We start from the raw sequence: 27,659 nt of genomic DNA on the forward strand, positions 1-27,659 counted from the left end.
ATTCCTCTGGGGCATTTCTGTACCAGTGTCCCAAAAAAAAATATCAGAAAGGGGAAGGAGGAATTCTGAATCACATGTACATTATGGAGCTGAGGAAAATCAATTTCTAGAGGTTTCTGCTCCTCCTGTGGGGGTGGGGGTGAGACTCTGACTCTGGAAATTATCTTGTGAATCAGCCTCTGTTTTGGGGTAACCCCTTTATTCTGCCTCTGAAAGTATTGATATTTATTCTGATTATTATTATTGATTTTATTGATTTATTATTGCTATTTATTATTTATTATTGACATTTATTCTGCCTCTGAGCTTATTGATAATTTCAGTCCTTTTAATACCTATAAATCATCAATCCAACTCATTATTAACCCTTGCCTGGATAAAAATACCAACCCCTCCTGCTAGATTTCAAAACCCATCCTTGTGTGGCAGCCTGGGTGACAACAACACTACAAAAATAAAATCATAATTTCCTAGAAGGTTTTTTTCCCCCCCCAAGGTTTTCCCATTCCTGTCCATGCTGCTCATCTGGATTTCTCCAAAATTCTGCAGTAATGCTGCCACCTATGGAAACTTCCCCAGCCCCGAACTTTGCAATGTGCCTGACGTGTTTGCAGCTGTGAAAACAGCTGAGAAAACTCCCTTTTTTCCTCCTGAAGGTTTAATCCTGATGTGAAGAGGCACAAATTCGCTTCCTCCCAAATAAATTAGTTTTGAAATTGAAATTGCTCCTGGAAATTGGCCCTTAATGTTTTTTGCTTGATAGTGGTAGCTCAAGGTCTCAATACAAAATATCATTTTAAGTGCCCTAAAAACAGAGAGCTGTGCAGTATTTCAGCATTTCCAGCTCCTTATTTTATTTTATTTTATTTTATTTTATTTTATTTTATTTTATTTTATTTTATTTTATTTATTTTCATGTTATTTTATTTTCATGTTATTTTATTTCATTTTATTTTACTTTATATTTATTTTATTTTATTTTATGTTTATTTTATTATATTTTATATTTTATTTGATGATACAGCTGAGGAAGGTCTCAGGAAAAATTCCTTCCTCAGGGACACATTTAACCTGCTGAGTGTATATCATATATTTTCTATTATATACATGATGCTCATAGGATATTGGGGTCTTTTCCTTTAAATTTGTGTCATTTTGGGTGTCAAAATAAAAACCTGTCAGGAAATTTGTATTTTGGGTGTGGGAAGAGGAGTCAGGGGAAAGGGGAATGTGCTTGAGCACTGCTGCAGGTTCTAAAATCAAAAACAATCTCAGGCCATCAGTGCCTGTTTTCCACCCTGGGACTCATAAAGCAAAAATCAAGATGCTTAAAATCTTCAAAAAATGTTGAAAAGAAAATCAGGAAATGCTGAAAATGTGGTTTTTGGTTTTTTTTTCTGCTTAGGGGGTGCTGTGGAAACAACCCCAAAGGTTTGAGGTAAAGCTCTGCAGAGGAAATCAGAGCTTTGACCAAAAACTCATCAGAGAAGCTGCACTAATTCCCAAACCAGACAGAAATTTGTCTGTGTTTGTTCAGGTTGTTTGTTGTATTGGTTTTTTTGTTTTTTTCTAAGGCCAGCAGCTGTTCAAGTGTCCCTTTATCTTTGACTTGCAGGTGGTGGCACCAGGGTAATGTGACAGGGAGAAATCAGGTTAAAATATTAAAATTAAAATATTTCCATTGTGGTGAGGAGTGACTTTTGTGGTGCTGCCTGGCTGGCTCTGCTGAAACAATCCCATAATTGCAGAATCATTTTCCTATTTGTTCCTGGCCCACATGGCAGGAAATGTTCCCTCCTGCTGGAGAGCAGACAGCACTGATCATCTGCAATCCTGTGAAATAACTCAGAAAAACTCAGAAAAACTCAGAATAACTAAGTTCCTGCTCTGAACACAAAGAGCAAAATGTGTGTTTACACTGCTCAGAGTGGGGGGAATCAAGATGCTGTAAGGAAAAAAGAAAAGTTTGAGTGGGGAATAGAGTGTGGTTTGGAAGAGAGAAAAGGAATTTATGATGGAATAACAGCACAAAAAATGGAATTTTTGGAGGGTTATATCAATAGGAGGTGTTGTTCTCACTACTAACATTGTGTTGAGAACTGGTATTTATTTATATAACAATGGCTAAATAATCATATTTGATGAAATTCCAGCAGTGGGATTTGAGCAAAGCTGCCCCAAAAGAAAACAGCTGCAGCTGTGGGTTCAGCCCCTGTTGGGAACTTTGGGATTGGAGCAGAGAATTGCTGTGCAGACCACAAGGTGGTGGCATTGCCCAGGTAAATGGTGCACGAAATATCAGCATTTTAACATTTCTGTGCCTTTGAACTGCAGGTTTGTCTTCTGTGCCAGCGTTATTATGGGCAAGGAAATCTCATTTTAAATATTTGACTCTGTTGTGTAATTAATCAGAGGTGTAAAATGCTTTTCTTGATGGTAGGGACTTTTATTTTCTCTTTTACAACTTTTTTTTTCTCCTGCTTTCCCCAAGACTAAACAATGTAAACAACATTTAGCTATTCTGCAAAGGGATTGAGTGGATTTGTGCTCTGGAAATTGGGAGAGTTATTTTCATGTATTATTTCAGGATTTTAAGTGGCTTAAATTTCTCTTTCTGATCTGTAAATTGGGAATTTACCTCTCCTCTTTCTGTTTTTCATGGCATGTGCAGGTGCTGCCTCATTCCCTGGAAATCTCTCTTTTCTTGAGTGTTTGATTCCAGAATCAAGAGGCACAGCACCAAAACCTTTCTCATTTTCCTGTAGCTGGTAAATCAGCAGAGCAAAATTGGGTGTTTTAAACTGTGCTAAACAGATTAAATCACAGAATTATGATTTTATATCTTATATGTTTGATTTCTGCTTTTTTAAACTCAGCCTACAGACACATCCTGTTTATTTCCTCTAACTTGTATTTCTTGAGTTGCACACTGATTCTGGACTCCTGGATATTTGGATTTTCTGGGCCACACTGCACAGCACAAGAGAAATTTTGGGCTTTTCCTGTGTCACAGAACAAGGCTGGGGTGTGTTGTGAATTCAGGGACCAGGGAGACAAATGCAGATTTGCTGAAACTGAGGGTGAAACTTCCCCAGCCCATGAACTCCCTGATTCTCACCCGTGGAACTCATGAACAGCAAATGTACCCAAGATGCTGAACACAGGAATTCAGTGCAGCTATTAAAACACCTCAGACAAGCAAATATTTAATTTCTATCTCACCAAATAATTAGGTGTAAAACATCAGTTCTGCAAACTCTTAAGGCTTTTACAACATATTTCCCATTTTCCAGTGTGGAAGAGGAAACCTTCCAATTGTTAGAACATTTTATCAACAGCTGAAGTTTTACCTGTGGTGACAAGCTAAACTTTATAATTTTATATTAGAAATGTCCATATGTTATACATGAGAATGTGACAGTGTGTGAGAGCAGAAAATTCAAATTTTTTTTTTGATCCCAGTGAATGTCCTTGGCTCCTTTGTCCAACCCTTGGTGGAAAGGCAGAGTTTGTTGTGTTCCCAGCCCACAAGGATGTTCCCTGAAACAGATGTTTGTGTTTTGGCTGGTTTTGGTCCTCCAGTGTTGTTATTTTGCAGGATGTGTGGCAATAATTGAGCCCTGGGGACAACATTTGCACGTGTCCATGGCTGGCACTGCCCCAGGAGCTCCAGAAATCCAGTCCTGTCCCTGCCACTGACCTGCAGCAATTTGGATTTTCTCATGTTCTCACTTTTTTATGAGACAGCAGCATTTACCCACAGCAGCTGCTGAGCAGCAGGGCTTGGTGTTCACCAAAATGAAATTGGCAATTTGGGTCTGAAAAATGAAGAAACAACCCATTTGATTCTTACTGCATGATAGAATTTTATTGAAATTACAATGGTCAACAAAACCAGGGAAAAAGAATCAAGAAATGAAGAACTAAGGGAAAATAGGAAGAATTTAACTGTGTCTGCTGTCCCAAAAGTAATCTCCCAAACTGGATTAATCACCAAAGAAAACTTCTTTCTTTGATGGTTTGGAGATGTGAAATTGGAAGTGTTTCTTAATATGACTTATTAGTTAATACAAAGTATTTTCCTGATTGGTAATGCTGATTAACCTGACAAATAATAAATAAAAAAAGGAATAAGAGTGGAAGTGGTAGAATGTGGTTTTTTGCTTTGAAATTGAAGGTTGTTTGCACTTGGCCAAATCTGCTGAAGCTGAAGCAGGACTAATAATGCCCAGAAAAAAAAAAAAAAAATCTGTTTTCTTACTTATTTCATCCTTATTTCTTCTCACACTGGAGTTCTCTTTGGAACTCTTTACAAATTCCTGTGAGCAGCTCAGCACTGGGAAGCTCTGGATTCTTGTTTTTGAGCCTTCATGTGCTGTTTGGACAAAGGATGATAATAAAAGTAAAGATTTTTTTCATTGGCTTCCCAACCCATGTTCTTGTTTGGAGCCTTGGCAGCTGAATATGTGAATAATAACAATTTCCTTATCCATTAGAAAGATATATTAAAAATGGGAGCAGGTGTGTGTGAAACACATGAATTTCTTCCTTTCTGTTTTTTGGGGGGATTTATTTTTTTAAATGAAAATACAATATATTTTCTCTCTGTTTTCTCACTGGAAACCAGTAAGACAATATAATTCCTCAATGGTCACTGGTCTGGAATATAAGTTCTGGCTGTGGCAGCTGGCAGGGAGCCAAAGCAAAGTTTGGAGCTGTTTGATACCTGCCAAGACCTTTTCTTGCCTGTAGGCTCTGTCAATATGAACATTATTCATATTCTGCTCCAGGAAAAATCAGATTCCATAAAAGATCCTATGGGATGGATTTTCCCCCCTGGAGCTGCTCTCCAGCCTCCCCTCTGTGTGTCCTGCTCACCTCAGGGTCAGTGCAGCAGGGCTGGGGGGTGTCTGTGCACAGCTCAGGGCAAAATCCACCCTTGGGGGGTTTTTATCCTGCTTCAACCCCTGAGAATCTCAAATTTTGTAGGTCAAATATCAAATTTGGAGCATCAGGTGCTTTCTGGGTTTGGGACAGTGGGACAGTCCAGGCTGTCACTGCTGCAGGGTGTCCTGTGTCCTGCTCTGCCCAAAATGCAGGGAAGGGAAATCCAATTAACAGCAAAGCCTTTAGCTGCTAATTAATGATCTTGTGTCATCCTGAGCGTTCTGAGTGTTTTCTCTTCATTGCCCTCATGGTTCTGAAGTTTGGATTTGAGCAGTGCAGTGAAGGAGTTTCTCTCACCTAGGTTAGACTTTGGGCACTAAAAACACAAAATCTGTTGGAAGCACCATAATTTGGTGTCCTGGCCTCCAAAATGAGGCATCAGTGGAGGCAGAGAGGAAATAAAAAACCTTAAAGGTTTGTGACATGTCTGAATGATGCAGATGACCAAACAGATTTCTTAATCCATCCATGGCAATGCTCACTGAACACTTCTGTGACACTCACACACCTCAAGATGATGCTAAAGATCAAAAAAAAAATTAACCTGGGCTGATTCCAAGTCCATGGAACAGATGAGCAAGGCCAGAGGGTTCCAGAGCACCCAGGGCAGACACAGATTTGTGGCCTCATGCATCCTTTGGCTCTAGGGAAGGAAAACACCCTCTGTTGTTTTCAAGAGCTTTGGAAGGCTGGAATATGTTGAAGCTTATGGCAAAAAATTCCCTTCCTTTCCTTCACAGCCTCAAAGATCAGCCCTGATAAGAACAAGCTCCAGTTTCCATTTAAAGAGATTTCTGTCTGTCCAGCAAGCAGAGCTTTCTCTTGAAACACAGATTGTTTAGTAAAAGATATTATTTTTACTCAGCTAACGGATGAAAATGTGCTGATTTACCAGGCTGATGGAATCCTCTCAAGCATCAGAACCATTGAGGTGTGAGAAACTTTCAAAGTGTTGCTGTTGTTCAGCCTCTTAAAAGCAGTGATGAAAGAAGCAGTTCAAATGATAAACTGTAATTAAAAGCCTAAAACTTGGGGAAGATTTCTTCCCTCCTGGAAGATAATGTTTAAGCTAACCTAAATCCTGATAACTTAAAATTTGAGCTTTTGTTTTTTGGTATTTTTAGTGGGAATTAAACAAGGAAAGATGTGATGAGTTGGTGTCACATAAAATCTGCTTCTGCTGCAGGTACAAATCTCCTCAGGATCAGAATCTGGCTGTGCCATTTGTCAGATTTTTGCAGTGCAATGTGCTGAGGCAGAAATGCTGTTGGTTTTCTGAAGTGAGGTGTGTTGATAGTTCTGTTCCACCAAATAACCTGAAGTTTCTTTGTTAAATGTGCTTCAAACAAGAGCTGAGCTGTTTCTCCAAGACTGGAAAGCTCAAATTGTAAAATGTTGGGCTTTTTAAAACCTCTTTCTTGCCTTATGGAAGGAATGTAGGAATAGTCAGATTAGATTAGATTTTTTTTTTTCTGTGTATTTTATTTTAGTTTCTATTACCAGATGCTTTAAAAGAAGGCACAGGACATTTTACAAGAGGCAGATGTTACAATAATTGACCATCCAAGTGATTTTCCTAATCCTAATGTGCCCTGCCTTTTCTATCAATCAAGGGCACAAGTGGCAAATTTATAATTAAACACAATTTGCATATTCCTGCTACAACACCAGTTTGCACCAAAGTAGTTTTACAACCCTGTCACTCGAGAGTGTACAAATTTAAATGTTAAGTTGGAAAAACCACAGAAATCTGCAATTCTTATATTTTTAAGCTCTTTTTTTAAAAAAAATGGTTTTATCTAGCGAGTTTATTAATGTTTGCTGGCTTTTGAGCTGCCAAAGTGGCATCACTTGAGAGTGACTATTCATGGAATTAAAGTGAGACACCTGTTTAAGGCAGAGCTGCATTCAGTGGAGTCCAGAAATAAAAACGAGGCCCTTGCAGATGTTTGAGCACCATGTCAAGCTTGTCTGTATTGTCAAGTAATTCTTGTAAAACCACTCGAGTGCCTGGAGTAGGTTAAGTGCCAGTATAACAATGTTTGCAATTCTGGGCCCACTTTTATTTGGTTTATAGGTTAATGAATTAATTGAATTCTGATCTCTGCATTTATCCAGTTGTTTGTTTGACAGCTGGGGTTGGATCCTGAGCACCCACCTGGAGCCAGAAAGGTTGTGACAACCTCAACTCCTTCCTGGTGAATATTTCAGATGGTTTATATACAAAGATATATTGAAAAGTAGATTTTGATTGCTTTCCATAAAGTGCAAAATGAGGGAGAGGATCCCAGCACAAATATACACCAGCTTCAAGTATTTTTCCTGAGTGTGGTTGTTGCTTCAAACCTCCATGTGGTTACAAAAACAAACTTCAGTGCTTCAACTCCTCAAATCTGCATTATAAAATAAAATGGAGCACACACTCCCCACGGTAAAATATTATTTGCTAATGTATTCCAAAAAAACTATGCTAGGCAAAAGGCAGTAAAAGTATCTTTAAAAAGAAAAAAAAAAAAGTTGGATATAAAATGTAGCAGATGTGTTTTTCTGTTCTGGTGAAAAGAAAAACACCTACTTATTGGAAGGAGCAGGAGACTCAGAGGTGGATCTGATGGATATAATGTTTTCTCTCTTTGGGGAAAGATGAGGTGGGGAAGAAGTTATTAAATGTTTACTCATGCATTTATGGGTTTGAAAAGGTTCCTTTGTTGGTTTGTACATGTGATGGGTGGAATCTCTGAGTGTGGGGTAAATAGTTGTGCCTTCCACGGGAAAAGGGGAGAGAAAGAGGCACAGAGCAGGTAGGGCTGACAATTTTACAGCTGCAAACTCGTGTTTCTGCTTTTTTACCCATGGCTTGGAGGGGCTGGGATCAGGATCTGTTGTTTCACACTCGGGGCTTCAACTTTTTTCCAGCAGTCAGATGGAGAGTTCTCTCCTGAGCAATGTGTTGATTGTGTAAAAGCAGCTTTATAATAAATAAAATCGACAGCACTGCAGCACTTCAGACCCTGTTTTGCAGTTCTCACAGTTAAGAACTCAAGCTGCTTTCAGGATTTAGTTGTGCCCACCTGAACTGCTTTAAACCTCCCCTGTTAAAAACGTGTTAAGAAGCTTTTTTTCCCCTTACATATGTTTTTATTTCAGTTAAATCGAGAGCCTTGTAGATGCAGAGTAGTCTTGCATCAGTCAGAGCAGTTTTCTAGTCCCGTTGTGTGCACAGTGCTCTGCCTGCCCCCCTCACCCTCCTCATCCCACAGTCGGGACTCAGCCTGCTCCTGGTTTTTGTGGCCACATTTCTATCATCCCGTGCAAGTAAATATTTTGTTTGTGCTGATGTTCGGCTCTTGAAAGTTCATTTCGGGGACTTTGTTTGTCGAACACCGTTACTAAATTGCCAAAAGTGAGATTGGTGCGTGTTTGAACGCACGACTCAGAACCTGAAGCTGTTACGAGCTTAAAGAAGCGTTTCTAAAAAGCACATTTCTTTTTCTGGTACAGGTGTACTGAAAAAAAATGAACCTTCCGGTGAGATTAGTGGATAAAGAGGGAAATAAATTAATAAATTAATAAATTACTCCTTCTCCATTCTGACACTGATAATTTTAACCTACGATTCGTTCCCTTGAGGCACCTGAAGGTTGGTGAATTCTCACAAATGAACAGGAACAAGAATTAAATGTTTTCTTCGAAGTGTCATCTTTAGTTTAACTTTATTTTTTGCTGACATTCTCCCTTGAAACGCGAGAGGAAACAATAGTAATTTGGGTTTATGCTTTTAAATGGGTTAAATATTCTCTTCTATCCATCTTTCTTCCTGCTGGGAGTTGCTGAGATGCGCCGAGGAGTGAAAGTTGACTCCGATGTATGAAACCACTCTGTTAAAAAACCTGCTAACAAAGACGAGCATCACTCTTTACCACTTCAAATCTGCCTCACCTGTCATTTTGACCCCGGCATGTGGAAACGAGTGCGGCAGTCTGGAGGGGAATAACTCTTCCTCCAGAAGGAAATGATCAGCGCTCACCGAACCAGTTGCTTCCCCCCCAACACCCACCACGCTTTCTCCTTCAGTCGGAGGGAAAAAATCGCTGGAAGCGATTTTCAGGATGAAACCCGCGGGGTGGAAAGCTGAGGGGATCCGGGAGGGATGCGGGGGGTGCCCGACCCGTCCCTTCCCCCGCAGATCGCGGAGCCGGAGCCGCTCCGGAGCCGCTTCCCAAACCTGCGGCTCCGTTCGTGTCTCCTCTCGTATTTGCGGCACGGCGCTGCTGGAGGCTCCCTTGCCTTTGCCGGGCTCTGCGAGGTTGTTTTGGGTTTTTTTTTTTCCTCTCGGAGTTCCGCGGTGCCGTTTGGATCCGAGTCCCCGAGCCGAACTGCGGGCAGCTCTAAAGTGCAAACGCGGATTTATCGGCGGTCGCACGGGTGCAAACGCTGCCTATATATATATATTTCTTTTTTTCCTGAGTGAATTTACATCAGAAGAGTCTGAGCGATGGGCTTTTCGCTTGGTTTAAATACAGTTTGGGTTTGAAATGGGGGAAACTAAGAGTGGATAATTTCAGAAGTATTCAAGGTATCTTTAAAGGCGAGAAACTTGGTTGGGGGAGCAAATTCTGCCCTCAAAATCGCTTCCCCGAGCCCCCCGCGATGGTGAGGAGGGGGCACCCACAGCCCCAGCCCCCGCGGGGCCGGGAGGGGACGATGCTCCCGCATCTGCGCCTCGAGTGCCAAATTCTGGCGGCAGCTGTTTGGGGCGAGGGGAGCGCATCTCCCCTGACCTGCGGCTCTGCCCTCTGACCCGCCACCAATCCCGAAAAGCGGGGGGTCCCCCGGGGCCACGGCACACGAGCCCCCTTTGTTCTGGGCGCTGGAGCCCCCGGCCTGCGGCTGGACCGAGCTGGCGGGGATAGGCTCGGCTTTATCTGCGGGAGATGGGCTCGGCTTAGCGGGTTATTCTCTCGGGTTAGCGGGTTATATTCTCTCGGGTTATATTCTCTCGGGTTATTCTCTCGGGTTATTCTCTCAGGTTATTCTCTCCTTGTGGACGCATCGGTCAAGGTTGAAGCGAGAGGGAATTCCACCCCCTCCCCTTCCGCCCCTGCCCCGGGTTTAGGAACAAACGTAGGAACGGTCGGAGTGGCATTGCCAGAAATGATCTTAGTACAAAGAAGGGGGGTTTTTATTCGAGGAAATGTACCCACGCCTATTGCGAAATGCTAAAAAAACACAAAAAAACCCCCCCAAACAAGCAACCCACTATAATATGTCTTACCATTGCCTGTATATTCATTTTATATGCTCTGGTTTCTCACTTTTTTTAGTAGTATTTTGAAAATATCTTTCCCTGTTCGGCTTTTTTTTTTTTTTTTTTTTTTTTTTTTTTAATACAGAGAAATGACATCTCAGAGATGCTAAGATTATATCTTGAAAGATTGGCCTCCACCCTATAGCTCCATCAAACTGCTGTTGCTTTTCTCGAACGTTAAAATTACACCAGCCTCGCCTTGTGCTAACCTGGCGAAATCACTTCCTGCATATTTATCAATTTGGGGAGGTGGGTTAGCATGGCAAATTTTCTTGAACAAAGATTGGGTGAGATGTATTAGTTCATCCAATACCATGTCTGTCACTTATGTAGACAGAATAAATCTGAGTCCCGGCTTTGCCCTCAATCGTGCCTGAATTAAGGATATATTTTTATGAAAGTTTTATGGGAAGATTTTAATTTGAGATTCTGTATGAAACTTCGTGAAAAATAATCTAGTATTTATTAGGTGGCTTTTTTGAATCGTGGTTGGACGTGAATGGAAGGAGTTTGGATTTATTCTGAAATGGAAACTATAGTTCTATCCCTTAAAAAAAAAATTAAAATTAAGCAGGTTAAAGAGAGGAGCTGCACATAATGAGTCAAGGAAATCCTTGAATCCTTGCGCTGTGCCTTTAACTACCGAACATCTGATTCCCTCATCTGGCAGATGGTCTCTGAGCACAGATTTGCATTCATTGTCTTGAAATCTGTTTTCGCGTTGGTGTTATATAGATTTCAGAGGCAGATCTATACACGGATCAGAATACAAAAGGGCCGGGAGGAAAATATCGCCAAGGCAGAGCAGTTTTAAAAAAAAATAAACGCAAATAAATGCAGACGTAGGTTCGGTCCCGGGTCACGGCGGGCCGGGCTGCGAAAAGCTCCGGTTTCCTGTAATGGGAAATGTTGCCTACATGGGATGTTAAAAAAAGTTTTAAGGTGAGACCTGACAGCTCTCAGGGTGTAACTTTGGGGTCTGTTGGGCGTCTGGCAGCCTCGGGCTGGCTCCTCCTGCCTCTGCCCTCCCCCAGACCCATTTCTCTGCCTCTGAGCAAATTTTCATTTTAAATCTCGCGCCTGAGAGCGAAGCGGCCGCTTTGGCGGCGCGGCGGGGTCAGAGGGACAGAGATCGCTGCTTTGAGCGCAGTTTGGGTGTCCTGGGGCACGACAGGTTGGGGTGAGGCTGCGGGGATATCGCGACGAGCCCGCGGGTCCCGTGCCCGGCTCCGCCTGTCCCGGGACGGGCGCTCCGGCCCCGCGCTCTCAGCGCACTCTACACTGTCTGCAACAGCATCGGTGTGAGGCTGCCGAGCCCTGGCCACAGCCCATCGCGATAAACCATCGCGATAAACCCGCTGTTCTCCTGGCCGGGTTTCGGCTGCCGCGAGGCGGGCGGCGGGCGCGCTCCTTGCCGCGCAGTCCCGCAGCTTTAGCGCAGTTTGTTCCTTCTGGGGCAGCAGCGCTCGGCGCGGAGCTGCCGGGCTGTGACCGTGAACCCATCACGATAAACCGGTGGCGCTCCAGCTGTGCCAGGGCGGGCGCACTGTTTGCACCGCGGGCGCGCTGCTTTAGCAGAGTTCGTGCGGTCTGGGACAGCACCGCTCTGCGCGGGGCTGTCTGGCTGTGACCATAACTCGATCGCAGATCCCTATCGCGACATCCCTATCGCGACATCCCTATCGCGACATCCCCGCCGCTCCCCGGCCCGGGCGCTCCTTCCATCGCGGCCCCCGCGCGCAGTGGGGGTGGGGGCGGAGCGTTGCCGCGCGTCTTAACCAATCACAGCGCGATATGCAAATGATATGCCCTTTTATGGAGCAAAGCCCCGCCCCCCGCGCGCCGCCCGCTCCCACCGTGTAACCCATTCATGCCGGCGCGGGAAGGGCCGGCGCTGCCCGCGGCTGGGACCGGCCGCTCTCCGCTCCCTTCCTGCCTTTCTTCTCCCGTTTTCCCCACGAGTGGCGGCTTTTTTCCGCCCCCCCTTCCTTCCTCCTTCCCGGATTAGGCAGCGATCAATCCCTCTCGCCGCTGTCTGCCTGAGGAACAGGTGATTCTCGTTAGCGGCGCTCGGTTTTTTGGATGCGGCTCGCTCGCCTGCGTGTGAAGGATGATGATACCAGGCAAGACTGAATCAGCGTAACTTTTACTTGGCAAGAGGAAAAACTTTCTTCCCCGTTTGAAGGCGTTAAAAACACGTACCGTTAAAAAGCAGAAGAAGTTGGTTTTAAAGCTGAACTTCACTTTCCTGGGATTTGTGTGTCAGATTCAAAGGCTGCGTCGTTTTGTTTTTCTTTTTTTTTTTTTTTTTTTCTTCTCCCTTATCTCCCAAAAGGAAACTGTTGCTAGTTGGAATAGACTTCTTAAATGTTTGGAATTCAAGATACTTTAGGAAGAGGACCAATTCTGAAAGATAAATCTCTAGGTTCTGAGATGGATTCCGTCAGGTCCTGGGTCAGAAACGTTGGGGTTGTGGATGCAAACGTAGCAGCACAAAGGTAACCGTGACTATTTCTCTCCCATTTTTCCCCTGCTTGATTTCTTTTTTTTTTTTTTTTTTTTTTAAGCAAATATTTTCTTTATGCCCTGCTGTTTGCATTTAATATTAAATGTATTTTTCCCTCTCTGTCCCCCTCCCGGTCTCCTCCAGTCAAGGCTGGAGCCAGAGCTAGGCAGCAGCGCTCCTAAACCGGAGAGCATCAGGAATCCTAAAAACCAATGCGGGGCTCGGATGACAGCGAGATGGGATAAAATAAAAAGGCTGCTTTTATTTTCTGCCCCAGGAAGATGCGTGGGGACTAGTTGTTTCCAGAGATCCAGGGTTCTCCTCCCTGCTCGCTGGGCCAGACAGCCCAACAGAAGGGGACCGAGTTAGAATTCAATTAATTTACACGCAGATGTCAAAGCCCGGCTACCCCGGCCCATCTTGCTTTGCTTAATTCAGGGTGGGCATCGCCGAAATCTTCACGGGTGGCTTCAGGGCAGGGTCTGAGAGGGCAGGGGAGGGCACGGGCAGCGCGGATCCCCGCGGGCATCCCGCAGCCTGCGGGCATCCCGTGCGTGTCCGCCCGAGCACCTGCCCGAGCCTCCGGGGGGGCTCTGCTGAAACCGAACCTGCTGAGCCCAAACTCCTCCCAACACCCCGAAACTGGGGCCTGGCTCTTTGCTTTTTGCTTGTTTGGGAGGGTTATCTCTCCCTTTAAGCCCCCCTTTTATTTTCTCTGCCAGCCAAGTCGGCACAGGACATTTATCCCAGTTTCTTCCCGTTAGGGGTAAAACGATGAAAACTCTTTTAGGTGCTTTTTTCCCCTCTTGCTCTCTGAATGATGAAACAAAAAAAAAAAAAAAGTTTAAAAAAAAGTAATAGCGTCGGAGAAGGCTAAACTGGGGACCCCGGGGGTAAGGCGGATTTTATTTAGTATTAGAGACAAGGTGAAAGGCATGAAACAGCAGAGGGGACTTTAGATGAAGCGGGGATGTTTTAGAAACAGAACATCCGTGCTCCCACCCACGGCCTGATCTGGCAGCAAGGTTTTCCAAGCGCCATGGGAGGAGTTATCAGAGTTTTATGAATGTCGATAGAGCGTTTAATAAACACGGTTGAGGGGGAAGAGGTTTATCCTCGAGGAAAGCGAAAGTAAAAGGAAAGCGCTCCTGACAAGACTCCGATCCGCGGGAGCGGTGGAGGTGCAGCCGCGCTGTGCTGCCCGCTGGCATCGCCAGGTTTCACTCCCAGATATTCCTAACGAACCAATAAATCCCAATTTTGACACGCAGAACGAGAGGAAGCCCCAGGCTAGGTGCAGTTGCGGCGGATGTGGTGAGTTCACACTGTACCTCGTTGGCAAGGAAAACACAGGGAAACATCTGTAGTTCTCCGAAAGAGTCAAATACTTCTGCCAGTGCTGCGGAGCTATTCTGGGGACTAAAACCCAAAGCTGTCCAGCTCCTCATTAGTCTGGCACATAGACTTGATCTGTTAAGTAATTTGGAGGTGCTCATGTGCACCTATTTTCTTCGCAGTAAATAGAAATTTGCTTTAGCGAGAGGGAACTACAACTAATTTCACACAGGAATAAAGCTGGAGGGATATTGTGGGTAAATAGAAGCATTTGAATCTTTCCAAGCCGGGAAATGCGTGGGAAACATCACAACGTTTTCTGCAGTCAGGGATAAGATTTTTTAAGGGATGGTTAAGCCGAGACTAAATTCTTTCCGCTTAACTCAGAGATTCAATTCGCAGGAATGGGTTCAAGTAAGTCAGTGCCTAAAGTCAAACTTGGCTGTCGAGGGAAGTGGCTGCTCTGCCCCAAAGTCGATGTCTCTGACCAGCACAGGTGACAACCTGCCCGTAGGAAAGGTTTTTAGGGTGGTTTGTTTTCTGCTCCAGGAGAAGAGACCGGGATGTGCAAAAAGCAATTCCAGACCCTGTGACACGGCACAGCCACTTCCCACCCCGGTCATTCCAGCGAGGAGCGGTGACAGGAGGGGAAAGAAGTGCGGGAAGGAAAACACGATCAGCCTTTAGCACTAACTCTGTCAATGAGCCTTGTCCTGGGGGTGTGTGAGGAGCGGGGCCACGAGAAATTGGGGTTCTGGGGAGAGTGGCTGAAATTGGGAATCTAGGGAGCATCACCGAAATTTGGGTTCCAGGGAGCATCACCGAAATTCAGGTTGCAGGGAGAGTGGCCGAAATTTGGGTTCTAGGGAGCCTTACCGAAATTCAGGTTGCAGGGAGAGTGGCTGAAACTGGGGTTCTGGGGAGAGTGGATGAAATTGGGATTCCAGGGAGCATCACCGAAATTCAGGTTGCAGGGAGAGTGGCCGAAATTTGGGTTCTAGGGAGCATCCTAGAAATTCAGGTTGCAGGGAAAGTGGTTGAAATTGGGGTTCCAGGGAGAGTGGCTGAAATTGGGAATCTAGGGAGCATCACCGAAATTCAGGTTGCAGGGAACATCGCCAAAATTTGGGTTCCAGGGATCATCCCCGTCCCGCCCGGTGCAGGCGGCGGTGACAAGGGACACTCGGAGCGAGCTCTGCCTTTTCTGCTGTTGTTTTGCCTTTTCTGCTGCACAACCCAGTAATGTCTTTGTCTCTCCCCCTCACCCCATCCCGTGTGTTTCCTCCACAGCGGAGTAGCTTTGTCCAGAGCCCACTTTGAAAAGCAGCCACCCTCCAACTTGAGGAAATCCAATTTCTTTCACTTTGTTCTGGCTCTCTACGACAGACAGGGGCAGCCGGTGGAAATAGAGAGGACAGCTTTTGTGGACTTTGTAGAAAATGATAAAGTAAGGCTCCTTCTTCTTCCTCTTTCTCTTTTCCTCCCCAGTTTTGATCCTCTCCCCTTGCTGAGCTGCTGACTCCTAATACCTGTTGTCCCTAATAAAATACACCCATGGTTTGGTCGGGGTTCAGGTGCTGTAGTTAAAAAGGGTTGGAAACCTCTGCCCTGTATCAGGGATTTCATTCACCTACTAAAAATAAAATAAGTAAAATTAATGGGGGATAAATACACTTTTTTTTTTTTTTACCTACCACATCTGCCAGGTTTCATTAGCACCCAAACAGAAGTGGAATCTGACCTGTAATATGTCAGATTATCATTGAGCATGGTTAAATGTATTTTCTAAACTCCAAAGTCAATGGCAGGACTTGAAAAGCATTTGCTCTTGGATTTCAATTCCATGTCTTGACCGCTTTGCATTTTTTCAATTATTTTCTCAGCCATGAACAAGATTTTTTGAACTGTGAATCATAAATAACTATCTTACAGGAAATTAAAAACCGTGTAAGAAACATCCCTGTAACACAACTCAGGAAATAAATATCAATTTTGACACCAAGTAACACTGTTGCAAAGTAATGACCACAGCAAAATCAAAAGTATGTTTTCCCTCTGTCAATCTGCTTTTTAGTAATTGATTTGAAATGCACAAATTCTTCTCCATGTATTGCCTTGAAATAGTTGAGAGCATAATGGCAAATAAGAGAGGGGGAAAAAGTTCTTGAACTCCTACAGGAAAAGATGTCAGAAATATTTTGTAGTTTGTCCTGGGTCACTCAGAAGGTTAATACATCCCAATCAGTGGATTCACCTCTTAGAATTTTAATGAACTTTGTTGTCACTTCCATCATAATTATCAGCTCTTGCATTTTAAATGTGCCAAGTGTAAGTTCTGGAAGGATTTTTTTTTTCCCCTCTCTTTTTTTTTTTATTTCCAAATTCCCTTTCAGGAGCAAGGCAACGAGAAGACAAACAACGGCACCCACTACAAACTGCAGCTGCTCTACAGCAACGGTGAGTGCCCTCCCCTGCACCCTGGATTTCCAAAATATTCCGAAAATTCTCTTTCTTGAGTCCCCTTCAGTGCAGGGATGGGCCCAGGAGTTCACACTGGCTTGGGGAGCAGAATATCTAACACAGCACTAAATGGGTTTGTTGTGCTGCTCTTAGGGCAGGGTGCCTGTGGAATGTTATTTTTGTGATATTTATGTGTTATTTATGTGTTATTTATCCCTGCTCTCCCCCCTCCAGGTGTCAGGACAGAGCAGGATCTCTATGTGAGGCTCATTGATTCTGTCACCAAGCAGGTGAGCAGGGCTGATCTGTCCCACCTCATCCTCCCTCTTTCCTTGCCTGTTTTCCCCTCCCTGCTTCACTTTGGTCTCTTGCTCAGACCCATTTTGGAAACTCATTAAAAATTGTGCTCTTAAGTCTCTTTTTTTTTTTCCTCTCTGTGAGCTGTAGATTTTTCTCCACTCTGTACCAATATTTACATCAAGCTGTTTCCCCTGCACAAGGGGAAGGAGTTTATTTGCAGCTGATGGTGAGCAGTGGTGAAATCCCCTCACATTTGAATATTTTAAGGAATAAACAACCCCTGCTGCTCCTGCCTCAGCCCTTTTCTTCATTTTTATAGCCAATAACTTATGAAGGCCAGAACAAGAACCCTGAGATGTGCAGAGTGCTGCTCACCCACGAAGTCATGTGCAGGTAAGATGGATTGATTATCACATTTATTATCCCATTTTTATTAATTATTTGTGAGCTTTGCTTCCTTAAATACTGGTAGAACCTCTCCAAGGCAATTTTAGGTAGGGAGAGTTTGATTTTATTTTGTTGATGACTCAGGGAGGGTCCTGCTGTAGAAATATTTTCTCTTTTTGTGGGTAATGCTTGCTTGGGTTCAAACAGATATTTTGGGAGAGGTTTATCTTTATTTATTTTTCATTTTCCAGCAACCACAGCTGCACTATTTTTGTTTCAAGGAGGCCTTTGCATGTGTTGTTTAAATCAAGACTTTTATACCCTTGTTACTCATAAAATTTCTGCTCACCTTAGGAGAATGAGCAGTTTAACTTGTATTTTTACCTGAAAACTGCAATTTCCTTTGGTGAAATATTTTAATTTTCTTAATTAGAGTGGCATCATTAGTATTCTTTAATTTTGGGCAGTTCTACTCCAAAAGAAAAAAACCTTCAAACTCTTCCTTTCTATACACGTGAACAATATTTAGAGGCCTTCTACTTTTTAATTAAACAAACCAACAAAAAAAAAAAGAACACTATTATAAACATTTAAATTTATCAATTAGAGGGTGAAATGACTTGAGGATGTTTTTAATAACTTTTGTATAAGTCTGAACTTACATGTACCTTATGTATGTTGTGCTTCCATGGTAACTTATTACTTTTCCTGTTCTTGGGTAATTAATTTTTTTTTTCCCAATACATATAATAATGCAAACAGTCAATGTTCTTCTATTAAAATGTGCAAAAATGTGCATAGAACGTTCATAAAACAAGAAGCAAAACCCATTTTTGACCTTTATTAAACCCAGTTTGTGATTTATTGTATCAGTGGGAGAGGGTTAAGCTGTTGGACTCAGTGTTGCTTCTTTTAATGATGCAGCTTGCTACTTGATTTTTAAATTTTTTTTATTAAAGCAGCTTTTAAGTTAATGAGTGAGAAGCTTATTTGGACAGAATTTTTATCAGGAGGAGTCGTAGATTCAAAACTTAATTATGTCAACAATTCCATTACTTTTTACTGTAACATGAAACAAGTGTATGAAACAAAAATATTGTTTCTCTGCTGTGTGTAGATCTCATTAATTAAGTAGATGAGATTTTAAAATTTCCATATTTCTGCCCAAACACAATGTACATCTCATGATGTAGAGATGGACAAGGAGCTGGTGATGTAGTGGCAAAGATCAGAAGTGTTTGAGTGACTTTCTAGCACATTTACAACTCATGGATATAATTATATATATATTTATATGTGTGTGTAATTATACATCCATGCTGTTGGAAGGTTTCATTATATAATAGAAGGTGAAAATTAGAGGAGAAAAATCTGATTTCTTGTGCCACTGGGTTTGGTTTGCGATAAATAAGAGCAGCTCCTTGTCTCCCCTCTCCCTGCACTCAGCACAGTTCTGCTCTGGAACTTCAACTATTTCAGCACCATCCCATCCAAATTGTTTGATTTAAAATTAATTTGGGCTTTCCCTTCCTCTCCCTGCTTTATGGTGCCAATGCTCTGCTCAGTTTTGATATCCCTGAGCTGCCCCATGCTTGTTCTGAGGCAGCAGTGCCCAATCCAAACCATTATTCTGATTATCCTCAGCTCTGCTGCTTGATAGATGAACCAAGGAAGAATTACAACTCAGGGACATCCTTCCCATGTAAAACACAGATTAGTGAAGGGAATCCAAAGTGCTCTGTAACCTAATGAAGACATTTGATTTTAAATGCTGAGTTTTGCTGAGCTATCTCTGAGCTGTGTGTTCTGAAGAGGAATTACACACATCACGCTGAATAACGCCAGGGGAATGGCTCCAACTCTAGTTAAACTTGACATTTTATTTTATTTCTTTTAAGTACAATAATCAAATCTTCCTCATTGTGTGCTGCTTAAGTGGCAGCATCAATTTTTAAAGCCCCCTAGTTTAGTTTGCATTAGGAACAGTATATAAAATTTTAATGCACTGTACCCACTCTGCTGTCGAAATTGATGCCTGCTGCTTTTGAAAAGGAAAACAAGCAGGGTCTGTCTGTCTTTCTGCTCCTCTTCCAACCCTCCCTAGCCGAAGGCAGAGATTTTGGGGTGGATTTTTCTGCACATAACCACACACGGAGATATTTTTTTTTTTTTGCCCCTCGAAAGTGGCCGTGTGTCCCTCAGCCAGTGCCAGATGCCTGCTTAGCAGGAAAGTTGTCTAAATATTGATATGGCTGCAGCAATCTGTCAGAGCCATTGAAAGTCCACTCTCAATAATTAGTGCTTTCAGTACAAACCTCCATTTATTCATTTCCAACCCGATTATTATTATTTTTTTTTCCCCCTCCATTCTCTGTTTGGTTTCTCCTATCTTTATAGGAACAAACAACAGGAGGAATAACACAAATTAAAAGCTTAAAAACCAAACTAAACCCCCCCCCCCTTCCTCTCCTCCAACACCTCCTCACTCTCTTCACCAACTTCTCCTTTTCCTTCCAATTATCCCCTTAAGAACCCAACTCGTTGTTATGCTGCTGCCAGCAGCCCCCGATGCTCCGAGGGGTTAAAAGGTTTTATAATTCGAACAGAAGTAGTCTGGGGGTCTACAGCTGGCTAATAACAGAGTTGTATTGAGAGCAGCGAGCCCCCACAGCTGTGACTTTCGCCACAAGGCTCAGACTAGACATGGGAGCTCTAATCAGCTGGCCGAGTCTTTATCGGCCAGATGGTGTGAATTTAGACACTTTTGTTATGCAATCGCAGGGAGGAGCCGGGCAGAAGAAAACAAAACAAAGGCCAACACGCTGGGAGCTTATTTGGGTTTAAAAAAAAAAAAAGCGTCTCTGATTTTAAAGTTTTTTGATTTTTTTAAAAATTTTGGTGTTGGAGTGGTGGGAGGGAAGTTGGGATGGGTTTTAAAAGTGGTTTAGTGAAGGGAAAATAAGGGGGAAGGATGGGAGTTTGGGGTTTGTGGGGTGCTCAGATTTTTTTTTTTTTTTTTTTTTTCTCTGGACCATTCTTAACACAAACCATCATTTTCCCCAAGGACATCTAATTAAAGGGGAAAATATAACAACAAAAGATGTAGAAAATCATCACAAGCTTTGATATTCTTGTCTTAAACAAATGAGCATCTCTGAAGGTGTGGTCCTAACCCAAGGCTGAAGCAGAAATGTGAATATTGGTGAAGTCATGGCAATAATTTACTCGAAGAAAATATTGAAGGATTTATCCTGGACCTGAAACTCCATCCTGGAGTTTGGGGATTTGGCTTGGGCTGAAATTGGAACGCAAATTCCAATTTTGCCACTTGAGAAACCAAGCAAGTGGAAATGTTGGAAATGTTGGATATGGGGTGAAACACTTGGAAAAGGGGATTTGAAGATTTAAGGTGTATTTTTGCTAAAATGTTGGGCTGAAACATCCTCAGTCCCACTCTGATTTATATGCAAACAAATCCTTCACTGGAAATGGCTCTTCCTCATCAAAGATTTTTTTTTTTTTTTTCATATATTTGGGTTCAGAAAGTTCCATGGTCAAAGGAATAAAGTCTATCAAATCCAAAGATCTCTCCCCAGCTGTGATAGGAATGTAGATACCAATAAAATATGTGGAGAACTTCAGCTGCAGGCCACAGTTTTAGAAGGAAAATATTTGAATTTTACAAAATATCAAGTTCACAACTGCCATAATAATGGAAATAGAAACAAAACAAGATGCACTTGTTTCTGAACCCGACCACACTGTGCTCAATCTCCCAGAATTCACCCTAAAATACTCTCCAAGAAGTGGCACCACCCCTGGAATCACAAGAGAAATATTTTAAACACTGTGTTCTTTTATTTGCTTTATTATAATAACCTGTAAAACAGCAAAGATTTTTATCCCAAATATTATTTTCCATGTGTCGCTACACTGGACATATCAAAGCACATCCCAAATTTTTGTTCCTTTGAGAGGATTTTCTCCTTTTTTTTTTGGTGTGTGCGGGTGGGTTTATTCTAGTTTTCACTTTTAGAAAACATCTCCCATCTATAAAATTCTTTCTAAACACTGATGAGGCAGTAAAATCCATAATTAAAATAAAATTGGGAAGGTGATGTTCAGTGCAGGTGTGAATTACCAGAGCTGCACTGAAGTCGATGGAGCTGTGACAATTTACAGCAGCTCCAGGGGCTGCCCCGGGGATTTTTAAATATTTAGTGTCTCCTTTTATTTTAAAAGTGCAGGTTTGAGGCAAGGGGAATGTGGGAATGTTGAAACAGTTAGAGCTGCTAGTGTTTTTATTTTTTTTTTTTTTTTTTTTTTGGTCTAAATACTCATTTTAGGGCATGTAATTGAATATTAAGCAGATCAAGAAAGAAATCCCCACTTTAGTATTTTATTCTGTTTTTAGTGGATTCAAGTATTTCATTTATTTCTGCTTTTAATATTTCTTTATTTGCTTTCAAATCTTTATTTATTTATTTATTTATTTCCAAACCTTATTTATTTATTTATTTATTTATTAATCTTTATTTTTTTTCTGCCTGGATTTGCTCCCCAGTTGGAAAAAAAACTCTGATGCTCAGAATTGAGCTTGAGATGATTGAAATGATGCTCGAGAGAATTTTGCAAATGTGTTCAGCACCCCTGTACAAAAAAAAAAAAAAAACCCACTAAAAATTTTCACATCTCCTGAGTAAATTTGGACAGAAATTTCTGCAAAATATGAAAAATATCTTCTGGGAAGTTCAGATTGGTGATTTTTGATGGGATTCCTGACAGAGACTTTTTAATTTTTTGGTGTCTCCAACCTTCCCACTCATGTTGGCTTTGACTGGAACAGAAAAAAAAAAAAAAAGTGAAAACATCTTAAATTTTCTCTGCTGCTTCAGATTATTAAAAGTGAGAATTTCAGAGAAAGGATTTTTAAAAGTCTGTTAAACTCCTGTTTTTTTGGGGGTTTTTTTGGTTTGTTTTGCTGTTGTGTGTTCTGGGAGCATCAGTGAAAATAAAATCATGACCTGTCTCTTGATTTTTAAATTTTTATTATTATTTACTCTAATTAATATTATAATGTTATGTGTATAAATTAATAATCTTAAATACTTGATACTTTATCACTGAAACAATTGCAAAAGCCAACCTGAAAATCCTCTGTAGGATCTCAGTATATTCCAGCTTTTCATAGAGCACTGAAGTTTTCAGTCACCACATCAAACTTAAATATTTAATAATAAAAAAAATATAGCAATATAAAAAATATATTAATGGAATATACCAAACCATGAGGATATTTCTAACACTTTTTCTGCATTTTAACCCCACAAACCCCATTTGGTCCTGCCTGCAATGACATGATGCCACCTATTCATCAATTATTAGATATTTATAAATATCACCTCCATCTCCAATGTGGTTTTTTTTTTTTGCTGTTCATTTTTGGCTGGGTAATTCAAAATTAATTAAAAGGAGCCAAATTTCAAATTCCAGCTGGATCCAGCCAGGATTTAGGTATAAATTCCTTTAATTTTCCCTTTTTATAAACAGAATTTTTACCTATCCAGGCAAGTGCTGAAGGTTTTCTGTCAGATTTTTGAGCTGGTGCTTTGCTCTCTGCTCTCCCAGTGGTTCTTTAATTTGGATTTTCTTTCCCTCTCCAGTCGATGCTGTGAGAAAAAAAGTTGTGGCAACAGAAATGAGACCCCATCTGACCCTGTGATCATTGACAGGTAGGAGATGAATCCTCAATTTCCTGCAAAAACAGCCCAAAATTGTGAATTTTTCACTTTGAATCACCTGAGCTTGTTTCTGTTGATGTCTGTCATTTGGGGACTTGGTAAAATTGATGTTTGGGTTTTAAATGATGAAGTTTTTCAATGAAATTCTGTTTTTATTGTGCCCAAATATCCCTGGAATATTCTCTCCTCACCAGAGGTGGGATCCAACTGGGTTACTGAGCAGTTTCTTCAACAAAATAACATTTTTTTTTTAAATTATGGGGAGAAAGGGATGGGTAAAAAGGCAAAAATGCAACAAGAAATCTGCCAGGTTGGGGTTGTGAGTAATTTTATGTAGAATAGATTTGTGTATTATTCAGTTTTTTTTCTGGTTTTTGGGTCAATAAAATAAAAGAGAGGGAGAGCAGAAGTTTGTTAAACCATGAAATTTCACTGTGAAAATTCTCTGTTTGGGGGGGAGCTCAGAAAACTTCCTTGTGGAACTCACTGACGTGGAAGGGTTTGAAATCTGGAGTTCAGCAAAAATAAAATAAAAATAAAATGAAATAAAAATAAAACTAAAACCAGGCAGAGCTGCTTCAGCACACACTGAAGGGTTTCAGGAGAACAGAAAATAAGGAAAATTAGGAAAAAAAATATTTTCCCCCAGATTATTCAGTAATAAATGTTAAAGATGCTACAAGAGAGCTGGTCTGGATTTATTTTAGAGTCAGTTTTTATTCATTTCTGTGTCTGGTCTCTTCTATCTCCTCTCTAATAAACTTTTATTTATCATAATATTTCTCATGGACTTGTTTGGGCACTCAGAGCAGTATGGTTTGAATAAAGATCTGCAATAATTTCTTTTTTTTTTTTAATTTTTTTTTTTTTCCATCACAGAGTTAATCTAAATAATTTTGGAGATAAAGGGAGAGGGAGATCCCATGGTTTTCCTTTTTAATTCTCACAAGTTGTGGATGTGGTTCTTTGGGGAGAGCAAACCCTGGATGTGCCATCCTGACCTTTCCTATGAAATTTTCAGCTTATTTTTGGCTGTGTTGATGCTTGGTATGAATGTGCATTTGGGAACTTTCCAGCCTGAAATCTGAATTTTCTGGGAAGCAGCTCAGCATTGAGGCAGGGCTGAGTTTATAATCCTGAGTCTATCCCTGTGCAGGGTGAAAATTCTGAGCTTCTGGGGAGGGGCTTTGGGGATCTGCCCCAAAATAAAATGGAAATCAGGACAAAGAAAATGGTTTTATTTCTAACCACTGTTTAAAATCCTCATCACAATCTCCTGTTGTGCTCAGTCAGTCCCAATTTTCCTGTTCTGCTCTAAGACCTCTCCTAATTTTGTTTAGACCTCTCCTAATTTATTCTGAGCCCAGAACTTTTTTTCCTGCCTGTGGTAACATCCTGCAGGCTCAGTGGGGAAATTCCTTTTTCTGTCTGTGTGTCCATTCCAGAGGAACTCTGAGGGGATGAAGGAAATAAATAAAAACTTCTCCATGATGTGTTAAAAGCAGTCACTAAATAGATTTAAGCCCCAGAGAGAATTTATCCCAGCTCTGCCCTGCTGTCTGGAGGTTTGACTTGGTGAAAGAAGCAAACCTCAAAGTGGAATATTTTCCTTTTTTCCACCTCTAACTGCTGGTGCAGCATCAACTCCTCCTCCTGGAGTTATTTCTGTCCCACCTCTTCACCCAGTGAGGAGTGAGGGACAATCCTGTGTGTGCATCTCCATCCACACAAAAAATGCAAATAAAGTGAGGGATTTGTGTCTGTGTGTGCACAGAGAAATCCTTGGCTTGTCTCTCATCCTCAAAGCACCTAAAATGCCCCTTGTGGGGTTAATTTTTTTATTGTTTTCCAAGCCAGGAGAGTCCTGTGAGCTCTGGTTGGGCAGAAGTGCTTAGATTTATTTAGGTTTTTTAATTTTTATGGAAAATATCTCTTCTCAGGGACTTGGCAGCAGGTGGGATTTCATTTCTGAAGTGCACCTTGCAGCCACGTGGGTCAATAAATATGGTGATGTTTTCAGCTCAGTGATGCCTTTGTGGTGGGTTGCTGTTAATTTCAAATTTTAAACAGTGATTGAAATACAGGTGTGTTTTCCCTGCTGTGAAATGGAAAAATGTGCCATGTACCAGCCCAGCTGTAACAGTGTCTGGTGTCCCTGGAGAAGGGAAAAAAAGGAAAATGGAGAGAGGAGAATTGTAAAACCACCTTTGGGTTATGCAGAGCTGTGTCTGAGCAGGGTGGGCAGAGTCAAACACAATTTCCATGGGATAAAATCCCAGAATCTTTGAGACTGGAAAGGGCCCCAAGGTCACTGAGTTCAACCATAACTCCATCATCAACGTGGTGATTTCACCTTTTTTTGTTTCTCTCTCCCCTTTTTTCACCTGCTGTGTGCACCAAATCCTGGGGACTTTATCCCTGTTTAAAAAGGAAGAAATAGTTCAGTGGGAAAAAAAACATCAGCCCTGTTGTTGTTGGGCTTCTTCTTCTCCTTGAAAGAATTCCAAAAGTTCTGCTGCTGAATAAAACATTTCTGCAGTGACCTTTGCTCTGGGGACTGGATTTAGATCCTGAGGCTCTTGCAGTTATTTTTCCACTCCCTCTTGGAAATGAGAACGTTTCCATACAAAAGGGAATTTCTGCCCTGAAATTCAGAGTGTGCCCTCCCCTGCTTGCAGCAATTGGGGAATTTTGGTTCCTGTGGTGTCCTGAGCCACAATTCCAGTGTCACCCTGCTCAGGTTTTGGTTTCAGAGTGTTGCCTGTGGCAGAGCTCAGACCCTGTTACAGGTGTCCCAAAATTGGGAATTCCACTGGGGCTGCAAGGACCTGGGGGCTGCATTTCTAATCCAGAAGGACAAAATGAGCCACAGTCACTTGTGAAAATATCCCAGCAAATTTTAACTTTGTGTGCACAAGCAGAGTCAGAGCTCTGTCCCTGTGCTGGATCCCAGCTCTGGTGGATTCACCCTGGATTTCCACTTTTTTGAAGTTGGTGTCTGTGGAATTGGTTGGGTTTAAGAGACATCAAAAATGTAAATATTATCTTTTTTCCCCTCCCTCTTTTATGGCTGGAGTGCAGGTTCTTGGTGTTCTTGGTAGCTCCTTGAAATTGGAGAGTGAATTTTGTGTTTTCTTCATGGAAATCCCTGGCAGGGGTGAGGGCAGGAACTTTGGGATGGAAACTCATTCCTTTAAAGGTGGCACTTCACACTGAAAACTGTATTTTGTCATTTTGTCACACCTGTGGTGGAATTACTCACTTTGTTTCCTACCTTGCTCACGCAAATAAAAAGAAACTTGGTGTTAAGATTAAGAGGTCGTGAAAGATGCAAATTAATTAAATTAATCACTTCCCTGCAGATTTTCTCTCTCATTGTAGGTGAGTTGTGTAGTTTTGGATATAAATTCATCAAATGGCAACAATATATTTATGTTTTTTATATTTTCTTTGTGTTCCTTGAAGATTCAAGCCCTTTAGAGGAGGTTATTTTGTGTACTTGTTACTCTCAATGATTCACTGAGTTTACTGAAGCTGTGATTTAATTGAAACTTCTGTGGTTCAGGTGTGACTTTATTTCGTTGAAAAATTTACTTTTTTTTTGATTTCTTACCTTTCCCCTAATAGAGACAAACAGTCAAAATAAAGTTATATATAATTCAAATGAAACTTCTTGAACAATCAAAAGAATTTTTTTTTCTTTCTTTGATCTTTTCTTCCTTTTCTCTCAATCTCAGCCATCTGAAAAGGACTCTATCCTTTACACCTCCTTTTTTGGGGTGATCCCAAAAAAACCCCTGGGCAACACAAGGAATTTCCTCATCTCAGAGGCAGAACAGCAAAACTGGATAAAATTGAATTTTCACCTCAAGTGACTTCAGGCTGTGCCTCAGTTTCCCCCTTGATACACAACCACTGTGGGAATTGTTTTCACACCCCTGCCAGGAGTTTTTGGGGTTCATTTCTCACATTCCTGCTGCCGGGAGGATTTCATCTGCAGAGTTTGCAGTTCCTCTTCTGCTTCTGCCAAGGCAAAATGAGAGTTTGGGATGTGCTGGTGACCCCAGGAGCTCCTCCAGCCCCCCCTTCCAGCCCCCCAAACCTACAGTGATCCCTCCCCTTGTCCTGGGGAGGAAAAGTCCTTTGTTCCCTGCTCAACCCTGCTCTCCTGCAAAGAGCTGCTGTTGTGCCATCTGTCTCTTTATGAATTTTTTAGTAGACTGGATGTTTGAGGGGAGTCAGGAACTTAAAGTGCACCATCCCAGCCATTTGACAAGTGCCTAATTGTTTCTTTTTTTTTAATTTTCCCTTCTCTCTTTTAGACAAAAAGAAATTTCTTTGCTAGTTTGCTGTCCAAAGCATCTTGAAATCTTTGATGTGTGCAAACACTTAAAGCTGGTAAATGGACTAAACTGGAGAGTAGCTTATGTAATTTAATCTTTTTCATTTAATGTTGACAGACAACACATTTTTCAGCAAGCTGGTGAGTCAGAAGAAGCTTAAATATCTTTTTTGAGTGTGCTGGAAAAATGAAGAATAGGTTGGTTGTGTCTGTGGGAGTTCTGGGTTCTGCTCCTTTCTCCTCATCTCTTGGGTTTTTGTGGCCATTCTCAGGGTCTCTGTTTAATTACAAACCACAAATGTGATTTTCTGATTTTCCCTGATAACACAAAGA

At 41.8% G+C, this 27,659-nt stretch overlaps 1 protein-coding gene across 2 annotated transcripts in view; it reads left to right on the forward strand.

Moving 5' to 3' along the window:
• Positions 1 to 12,110: 12,110 nt before the first annotated feature.
• The window catches only part of EBF2 (EBF transcription factor 2), a 118,637-nt gene continuing 103,088 nt past the window's right edge, over positions 12,111 to 27,659 (forward strand). Inside the window, exons 1-6 of one of the 2 annotated variants that reach the window (XM_079328934.1) lie at positions 12,111 to 12,753; positions 15,387 to 15,543; positions 16,490 to 16,553; positions 16,791 to 16,846; positions 17,176 to 17,249; positions 22,907 to 22,975. In XM_079328934.1, coding sequence (XP_079185060.1) covers positions 12,623 to 12,753; positions 15,387 to 15,543; positions 16,490 to 16,553; positions 16,791 to 16,846; positions 17,176 to 17,249; positions 22,907 to 22,975 — 551 coding nt within the window. In that variant the 5' untranslated portion in view covers positions 12,111 to 12,622. Of the gene's footprint in view, positions 12,754 to 13,935; positions 14,076 to 15,386; positions 15,544 to 16,489; positions 16,554 to 16,790; positions 16,847 to 17,175; positions 17,250 to 22,906; positions 22,976 to 27,659 lie in introns of those variants that run through there. The other variant, XM_079328935.1, reaches the window with a different exon arrangement.

The sequence above is a fragment of the Erithacus rubecula genome, assembly GCF_903797595.1.
Source record: "Erithacus rubecula genome assembly, chromosome: 29".
NCBI classification, from domain to species: Eukaryota; Metazoa; Chordata; class Aves; order Passeriformes; family Muscicapidae; genus Erithacus; species Erithacus rubecula.